The sequence below is a fragment of the Bombina bombina genome, chromosome 1 (assembly GCF_027579735.1).
Source record: "Bombina bombina isolate aBomBom1 chromosome 1, aBomBom1.pri, whole genome shotgun sequence".
NCBI lineage: Eukaryota > Metazoa > Chordata > Amphibia > Anura > Bombinatoridae > Bombina > Bombina bombina.
The window spans coordinates 340214096-340224640 of NC_069499.1; the positions used below are offsets into that span (position 1 = coordinate 340214096).

The window sequence follows — 10545 nt, forward strand, 5'->3', positions numbered from 1 at the left end:
TATAAATGATATAAAGAGAGAAAGATGAACAATATATCAGAGCACTCAGAAAAAAATGGTATTATTAAATATCAAATAACAATAGGCCTATGTATATCAAGGCAGTGGAAACCCAGCTAGATATAAAATATAACTTTTATTGACATAATTGTTAAAAATAACATAAGTAGATAGAATAAGGAAATGTGTGGTGTGTTTAAAACTTAGATTAATATGATATGATCTGTCAACCAACAGAAATATATAGAATCTGTTATAATTTCTCACTATATAGGTCAGGGGTGTCCAAACTTTGCTCTCCAGAGGTTTTGGAACTACATTTCCGATGATGCTCAGCCAGCATTTTATCTAGCTGAGCATCATGGGAAATGTAGTTCCAAAACCTCTGGAGAGCAAAGTTTGGACACCCCTGATATAGGTGATTATAATAATAATAATAATAGTTAGGTAGCAACAATATATAGATTTATCAAGTTTTAAAGTGTTTCAATTAGTTACAGTGAGGGGCTGCAAACCAAAAAGCACTACATATGAGAGCACCGATAATGAAACGGCTAGTTTATCAAGCACCTGATGATAGGTGTGACAAATAGATAAAGCCTCTGCTGGCGAAATGCGCATCAGGCGTTTTTCCTAAGCTGGCAACCATATTATCAGTTTTATAATATATAATTATAGAAATATTTGTTACAATTTCATTAATTAATTTGTAATAACATTATGGTAACCGATCACTACCTGAGAATAGTGCATATATCAGTTATATTTCATAGCAACAATTAATTTTGCTCCTATTTGTCAGTTTGGCACTTTTCTCGGTAGCAGATTTTACTGTTGCTTATTTCAAATCACGAGCTGAAACACTTATCTTTATAATCACCGCTAGTTTTGTACTTGCACCTTACATTGTTATTTTCTATTTAGGAGATTGAGTTGTTACAGAGTGTGTATCACACAGCGTACTCCTATTCTATTTGCCACACCTATGATCAGGTGTTTGCTAAACTAGCCAGTTCGTTATCGGTGCTCTCATATGTAGTGCTTTTTGGTTTACAGCCCCTCACTGTAACTAATTGAAACACTTTAAAACTTGATAAATCTATATATTGTTGCTACCTAACGATTATTATTATTATAATCACCTATATAGTGAGAAATTATAACAGATTCTATATATTTCTGTTGGTTGCCAGCTCATATCATATTAATCTAAGTTTTAAACACACCACATATTTCCTTATTCTATCTACTTATATTATTTTTAACAATTATGTCAATAAAAGTTATATTTTATATCTAGCTGGGTTTCCACTGCCTTGATATACATAGGCCTATTGTTATTTGATATTTAATAATACCATTTTTTTCTGAGTGCTCTGGTATATTGTCCATCTTTCTCTCTTTATATTTCTTAAACTCCAGGACAATGAGCACCCCCCACATATTTTTTGGGATATGTAAATAATCATTCAAATTATTTATACTATCACTTTATTGATAATTTAGATTGTTAGATAGTAGTAACTATCTGTGGGGCCATAATTGAGAAATTACCCATATATACTTTACAAATAAAGATATAAATGATGTTTTCTTTTAATATAATGTCTCATAACTCAAGACCTTTCTACCACTACACACTACCATTTTCTTTTCAGTTCTCCATTCCCAGTTTGTTCCATGTCCTACAACTACATTACTTCTTTTTTTTTTCATTTCTTTTAAGCAATTGACATTTCTACCCATTACACAATGGTTCTTACCCTTTGCATCCCTTAACTGAAAATGCCAATCATGCCTTATCAATCTTCTCCTCTTACCATTTAAACAGTGATAGTAGCCATATAGTGGACAAATGTCTATATCTTTACATAAGTCTTGTTCTTGGTTTACTAAATCAAGCACTAAAGCATGAACGTTAGACTTTAAAAAAAATCAAAAATGTTACACAATTATTTAGTTGTTTTTTTTCCATCTGATGCCTGGAACTTTTGTCGTCTGCTGTTATACTGACCTTTAATTTCTCTTATTTTTGCAGGTTCCGGTGGCATCCTGGTTTGACGACATGACGGACACTGAGCTGCTAGATCTTCTCCCATTCTTTGAGAGACTCAGCCGGGTGGATGATGTGTACAGTGTTTTAAAGCTACGCCGGAATGCAAGCTAGTGACTTGGACAGGATTAACAATGGGAGGGCTTGGTTGTGTGGCTATGAGTGAACCCACACTACTTTTGGAAGTAAAAGTGATTGCCCAACTGTTGTGTTGGGGGTGGTCTTATTTCTCATATCTACTCTTCTGTAACTTCACCTGCCTCGTAAAAGGGCAACATCATGTTGGAGTAAAAATGTCATGACATTAATAGTTTTAGTTGGCTAAATCTTGGTGTTTTGTATCATATCATATAGTTATATTTAAACACAGTTTTTGAAGGTTTCAGTTTGCAATAGTAGAGAAAAGGAACAATTTCTGCGCTTTCTCCAAGATACTCAAACTTTTCTGTATTTCTCAAATCATGATAGGTTGTAGAATATATTGAACATAGAACCCTCAACAATTTGTTTATATTTTTAACTTTGAGGACTATCTTCCAAAACATATATATGTATTTTTCTTTGTTAAATTTTGTCAGGAGTAATTATTACCAAGATTTTGCCTGTAAACTATTTCTGTTTTTATGTGATAGTGAAAAATAATATAAGTTAGATGTACATGATCTTCAATGGACAAAACTTTCTAAAACCTTTAGGAGGCTCAAGATTTTGGCAGGTGTTTTGCAGGAGCCCAATTCTTTGTATTGCTTTTTTAGGTAAACCTGGTGGCAGACTTACCGACACAGCTCTGTAAAAGGAGTTGTTTATACTTTATTGATAAGAGGTAGATTTTTTATCACATTTTTTTTTATAAATTGTGCAGGTCACAATAGGGTTTATGCTGGTGGTGGTTGTAAAGGAGAGCAGTTGTGAAGTGGATGGAAATTATTGAAAAGTTTTTGTAGACTTGAAATTGCATTCTTCAAATGTTTTTGAGTCAGGTGCACAGAGTGTCTCATCGCTGGCGAATTATCACATGTGACTGATGGCTAGTAAATGTGTAAGCTGTTGGCTTTATAAGACGCACCTGACACTGGCCATTTATAGCAATGGTGGGAATCTTGTTTGTTGGAAAGGCCAATTTATTGTGACTTGTAAGGATATATTTTAAGTAATCTATACTCTTCATCACATAGGTACAGTTAACCAATAACTACAGCATATTCTTGTTTGGTAACCAGTAAACATATAAGCTTGATTTTTTTGATATACAGACATAATGTTCTGTAATAACAAAAGTGTATAGGATATGTTTAGCAAGTCTGTTTTTGTGGCCCCACCCAAGAATAAAACTGGGGCGACAAGGTGGTAAACGATCCTTTTTTATGTATTTAAGCAAAACAAAAAAAAGCTAAAATGATGGACCATTTGAATTTTATTATTATTGGCATTTTCATTAAGATGCTTTTAAGCCTGTCAAATCATGGGCTTATATAGGTTAATGTATAATATAGGACACTCAATTTTTAAATAAGCCTTGTAAAATGAATATTTTACCTGGTGAGAAATGATTTACTTTTCTCAGTACTTTAGAGGTAACATTGTTGCTCTTTGTACAAGAGAAGGATTTACAAGACCATTTTCTGCTTAAAAAGTGCCTTTTTAATTAGTATAGTATTGTAACTGATAACACACAGTCCATACAGTCTTCATACAAGAATATGCACACAGTCACTCAAAAGCCTTACAATTAAGTTGTAGTATTTGTGTGGATATGTGCCTTTTCTTCTCAGTTCTTATGCATATAGTATATGAATACATAAGTGTGTTTTTTTGCATATGTGCCTTAAAACGTTAGTCGTGCCTTCTCCAAACCATCAGTGGCCTAAGACATTGTATGAATGACCTAGTGTTAGGGGTGGTCAATATGCAATGATTGTTAGAAGATTCAAAAATAAAATATTATGAGAGCATATCTCATAATCATGCCTCAAATTGACAGGTTAGTCGCACTATCCTGGTTGCCCAATAAAAAAAACTTTGGCCAGACCAAATCTGCTCCATAATGTCGAAACCCTCCTCAAGTATAAACAAACCTGCTTCTAGCCACCTAGTTGCCATCCTTGGGCCACTTAGACTACCTCCTCAAACCACACCCCCACACACTCAGTCCCCAGCACCAATTCTGAAATGTTAGAAGGTCTGTGAGGTTTAGAACAGCTTGTTCAGTCCTTGTTTTTCTTTCTACAGGATTGTGGTCATAGGATAGTCCTTTTCATTTAAGCTTTGCTGTGTTTTTGGATTTGCTGTGCCTGTTTTTAATTGCTGGGTTACTCACTTCTTCCTCTGGGTCCAGTTGGTGCTGCTTGCAATGTGTAGGGTCTGTTCACAAAGACAACACTGCTTCACTGCCCATATGGAGCTGAGAGGTTGAAGTTACCATGTTTTGTCTAAATTGTTAGGCCCTTACTTTGTATTAAGTATTCATTTATATAGAGTATACTTCTTTTTAGAATATATTTTAAATAACCCCACTTTTACATTTATAATAAATTGCAATTTAATTACATTGTAATTAATAGCATAATCCCAGAGTGCTTCCATATTTTGTTCTAATGAGGAATGGTATTAGGAGGTTAAATAGGCATAGATATCAGAGACTGACATTGTTATTTGATGTGTGATAAATACCACTTGATTGTAGGGTTTTATACAGAATTGCCTTTTGAAACCATTTGACACTGAAATCAAGCAGAGATCAGTTTGTCAATGAGACTGTCTGTGATATGATGTACTGTACATTATACTGAATTGTATTGCATCGTTTTGACCACCAGGGGGAGTAATGAAAAATATGTTGTGGGAAGAAGCAATATTTGCCTGTTTGTATCTAAAACTAGTCATACATGGCTCTATAAATATGTATATCTGTATATATGATTTTTAGAGATTTATGAAAGAGTTGACACTTAAAACCCTTTTTGGAAAGCTATGTCTTTTTTATATATATATATATTTTTTTGTTTTTTGTTAACACTCTTGGTTCATTCCATGAGAGATCTGGAAATATAATGATTATTCACAAATTACATATACTTTACCAGTGTACAGTTGTAAACCTATCGTACTCCAGTTAGTTGTCCCAGGCTGTAGGCTGCATGGTCACTCATGTCTCATTCATATACGTAATGTCAGTTGGTGTTGGTCCCTGATTGTTTAATTGCAACAAAATGTCAGTATTATTGTGCATTTGAATGGGCCTTGTAGCTCAACTGCACACTGATTTCATGTAAGTAACATAAAATAACCTTCCATAAAGGGACACGGCACTCAAAAATGTTTTCTCTTCCATATAAAAGAACAGCATTTAAAGGGACATGAAACTCAAACATTTTAAATCATGATTCATATAGGGCATACCATTTTATACAACTTTCCAGTATATGTCTATTATCAAAATTGCTTCATTGTCTTGTTTTAGTTTGTTGAAGGAGCCCCAATGCACTACTGGGAGCTAGCTGAACAATTAGGTGAGCCTATGACAAGAGGCATATATGTACAGCCACCAATCAGCAGAATAACTAGGTATGCTTTTCAACAAATGATACCAAGAGAAGGAAGCAAATTTGATAACATAAGTAATTGGAAAGTTGTTTAAAATTGCATACTCTATCAAATGTTGGATTAGCAGGTACTGATTAGCTAGATTTATTTTTCTGTACCGGGTGCCTTTAATGTTCTTCTCTGAGTTTATAAATCCCACAGAGACCCAAATCCCATAAGTGACACCAAGCTCTAGCATGATTTTACTATCATGTATACAAAGTGTATATTATTGACCATTTATATTTTATAATATGTAATTTCTATTATGATAAATTGATTTCCCCCCCCCCCCCCAAACCAGAGTATGATTATTTATATTTGGGTCTTTGTTGTAGACTTAGAAATACATTTCAGATCATACAAGATTTTAAACTATTGCCCCCACTGAGTAATCTGAATAATATTCTTAACTATAGTAGATTTTCCTTTTAATTAAGATTTAATTCATGACATTAGTGGATTTATTGAATCATGTGGTGCTAACAAATCTCACCACAAGACTACTGCAGTGTTGCAAAGATGAACAGGAATAGCATAAAGGAAAGCTATGACTTTTTTTATAATTAGTTTCTTAATTTCTCTTAATTATAAACTGCTGTTCTGTAGCTTCTGGGGTTTATCATTGGGTCAACAATGTATCCCAAAAAAACATGGCAGATGAAGAGGGTTAAACAATGTTCAGATTTATACATTTTCTTGCATCTTTTGGGGTGTTCATCATTCATTAAAAGACACCACTGATGTAAGAGCTAAGAAAGGCTATGAACTCTTTTAGTGCCTTAATATAGAGTTTAAATAAATGTGAATTGCAACATGTTGATTCTATCACCAGCAAAATGCTGAACATGTCAAGATTACCATTTTCTCCCACACTTTCATAGAGTCCTATATTCTGTACTGATTGGTCTTCAGGATGCCTCCAATTTCAATGTATAACCTTCCTGACAGCATTCAGTTTTTACTTTGTTTGATTTTAGGCAGCTGGGCTGTAACTTTACTCCAACATGAAATCATTATTTTGTGCGAACCATAAAAGAATACTTATCAGTATTGTATGCTTGTTACCATAAGGCCAGAACTTGACCTTCAACAGTGTTTTGTGCTGTGTGTGTCTGGCCCCCATCTTGGAGGTCCCCCAAAAGTTGTTTATTAAACTTATTCTTGCGGAATGTGTGGCCTGTTCTTTTTCTGGTAGTTTTTCTTTTTTGGATACCCCCCTTGAGAAACGGTTTGTGTCGGATATTTCTGCATATTTTCTTGTTATGTTTTTATCTGGACTAATTGTGCCTGTGCTTTTCATGTGGTGCAGTCTTGTTCCAGCTAGAACGTTACATTTTCTCCGGTTCTAGGTTAAGATATCTGAGCTATTGAGGTAGTGCTGTACACCCACTATTGGTTAATCTTGTTGTAAGGGTTTTCTGTGCTTCAGCATACCTCTGTGCGTTTTTCTAATAATGCCCAATCTGTCTCTGTACTAAAATATTGCACATTTGTTTTGCATCCAAAGTTTAATGAGGGTCCCAGTACTTTTGTTTGACTTCAGATTTATAGATACAACTAAATATGTCCATATAAATGCCCAATATCTTCTAGTATGTGAAAACTGCTGTTTTAATATGCTAGTCACTCTTCTAGCCATGCATCTTGACTTTGTGCCAGGTAAAACTTATAGAAAATTTTCACACAAATCTAAAGATTCAGTGTCCACTAGTGGCAAATTGCACTAGAAAAATGCAGATTTCATTTCTTTTAAGTGTGAATATCTCTTTTAATACCTTATGTGCAGCTTCCCTTTTTCTCTTTTGTATCTTTGTACAAGAAATAAACATTCATTATTAGGGCTTAATTTTGTTTAAAATCTAGAAGCCAGGCCAAAGATTTAGGAATCTTTTAAGTTTTTATTATACTATGTATGTGTGTGTGTATATATATATATATATATATATATATATATATATATATATATATACTCTGTGTGTGTGTGTCAGACTAAGAGAACAGTTTGCTTTAAAATGTTCTTGTTCAGGTGGAACAAGGAGACAACGGAGAACAATGTCCCTTTCACAAATGGACAGTGGATAATAGCCCTGTACATATCCTCAAGAAGTAGAATTCTGCTCGGGCCTAACCTAGTATGTATTGTCAGATGTATTATGGGTAGTAGGACCTCTTTTTCTCTCTCAGGTTCCCACCTTTTTGTCTCATGGCCCATTTCATGGTTGTTTATTATTTATTCTAAAAATTGTCAAAAGGAGATTTTCACCAATTTGCAAGCTAATAAGTTGGCCTTCTCTGACCAGTCCCCATGTTTTTAGAGTTTCTGTGGAATGGCTTAGAAAGAGCCATTTTTTTTTTAAAAAAATACAGGTTTTATTTCAGTAAGAAAAATGCTCAACCATTATGTTTTGATGTTCTTTCTGAAAGAAGTTTTTTTATATTTGGAACCCTCAAACTACTCTTCTTTACAGGTTTTGGTAGATCACTACCTGGATGCCATTAACTAAATCTTAAATTACCTCTGTCCTTCATTTTGGTGTCAGACAGACAGGGGGCAATTTGAATTTGTTCTGTAAATCTTATTGCTGATTAGGAAGATCTCCTGTGTTTAAGGCTTTCTCCACCAGGACTGTTATTTTTGTCATTGGCTAGACAGCCCAATGCTTCTATACAAAAGTGAAACTTGGTCTTCCTTGTATATGCTCAACATTTAATTAGTTTATAGTGTTTGCTTCTTTGCAGGCATCATTTGGTAGAAAGGCCTTGCAGTCAGTGATTCCAAAGATCTAGGTAGTGGTATTTTAATTTTTTTTCCCACTCAAGCCTTCATATGTGTGGTACTAATCCACTAGTGTAAAGTATATATGATTTTATGGGAGTGTGGGAGTAAACACAATTTATAATTACTGATAAATCTATTTCAATCAGAGTAGTTTACACAGTCCTTTTCTACCTACCAAGATTACCCAGGAATTCCTTGGTTCATATGCCTTACCTTGTTCCTTCCTTCAGTAGGACGAGGTGAAGACTTCTCAGACGTTTCTAACTATTTCAAGAAATCTTGATTTGAGTGTGAAGAAATGGGCTTACCTTTAATTATAAATCTTGTTTTAGTAAGCAATAATTTGCTGTTCAGATTAAAAGTGAAAGCATTGTACACAAACCATTCTTTGCCCCTTCAAGCAGTGACAGTGTTATTGGTATATATAATTGTATTTATAGACTGCCCTTCTTTGTCATTTTCACTGCCAGAGAGGGACTACAAAACAGGCTGGTATTCTCTTAAGTGGGGTGAAGGGGTAAAATGAATTAGAAGTAAAAAGTGTTACACTATAAATGCTCACTTGTATGTCATTACCCACGGTTCATGACTGCTGGGAAAACACTGTATGCTACATAATTATGAATGGAGGCAAATGTGGGAGACTTGTATTTAAGACATTTGAATGTGTTACTACAATGTTAAGCAGTATAGTACTTTGTGTAGTGTAAAGCTTCTGGTTTTACCATCGCCTCTTAAGGGAAATTACGGAAACATAAATTGGATGAGGTCACAAAGTACAATTTTTAAATTATAACCAGATTCCAATCACTACTCCTGGTCTCCCACAAAACTGCACCCTTCAGAAAGGACAGCTCCAGGCTGGTGTCATTTTGTCTTCATACATTATACTGTATCATGGAAAAAAGGGCTGCCATTAATCATAACGTTATTTTTTTTAATGATATTATATATTTTTTATTGTGTATCTGTCTTTTGAAAAAAATGTGGGAGCTAATCATTTTAACTTCTTTTGGGGAAGGGGAAATTAAGTGCCTTCTTTTTTGTGTGATTTAAAAAAATGTAAAATAATTAAATATATTGAAAACAAAGTTGAATGAAAACGTGTTTTTGTGTCTTTTTGTGTTTTTATTTGGACTAATGAAATGTGGCAGGCAGAGCAATTTCTTCCAGAAAAAAAGGAAGTACATAAAAAATGTTCCTACTTGAAGTACATTTATGAGATTCCCCTTCTAAATGTGTGATTAGAAGTCCAGGATACCAAGTTAATGGCCATTTTGTAAGATAAAGTAGATTAATGTGGAGAAGATTAAGGAGTGTAATGTCATTGTTTCTTTTGTCTGCATTTCCTTTAATTTAAAGGGATATTGAATTCAGCATTTAATCTTGCATACAATTAATTAAAGGGACAGTCTACTCCAGAATTGTTATTGTTTATAAAAATAGATAATCCCTTTATTACCCATTCCCAAGTTTTGCATAACCAACACTATATTTAAACACCTTTTACCTCTGTGATTAACTTGTATCTAAGCCTCTGCAGACTGCCCCCTTATTTCAATTATTTTGATAGACTTGTATTTTAGCCAATCAGTATTGACTCCTAGGTAACTCCACGGGAGTGAACATAATATTATCTATATGGAACACATAAACTAGTGATATCTAGCAGTGAAAATCTGTCAACATGCAGTGAGATAAGAGGTGGACTTCAAGCGCTTAGAAATTAATATATGAGCCTACCTAGGTTTAGTTTTCAACAAAAATACCAAGAGAACAAAGCAAATTTGATGATAAAAGTAAATTGGAAAGTTGTTTAAAATTGCATGCCCTATCAGAATCATGAAAGTTTTATTTTGACTAGACTGTCCCTTTAAGAAAAATAAAACAGCATTGCAATATACTTTTAATTATTTATCTTTCCCGCTTTTGCTATAAAATTTCCCAGTGTCCATCATAAATAAGGATTGGGAAATTTTAACTTGAGTAAATCCTGAAAGATCCAAAACTCTGCCCATGGTACATTCTATGCATTGATACCTTGATCAGTACAGATGCTTAAAGAGATTAGATTTACCTACTTAGGTTTCCCAAAGGGTATATCCCTAAATTGCAAGACATTTTTATT

General features: G+C 33.9%; 1 protein-coding gene across 1 annotated transcript in view; it reads left to right on the plus strand.

Annotated features, from left to right (window-relative positions):
• Positions 1-9508, plus strand: part of CTDSP1 (CTD small phosphatase 1) — a 110973-nt gene extending 101465 nt beyond the window's left edge. Inside the window, exon 7 of the mRNA XM_053698132.1 lies at positions 2039-9508. Within this exon, the coding sequence (XP_053554107.1) occupies positions 2039-2167 (129 nt within the window). The 3' untranslated portion in view covers positions 2168-9508. The remainder of the gene's footprint in view (positions 1-2038) is intronic.
• Positions 9509-10545: the final 1037 nt, after the last annotated feature.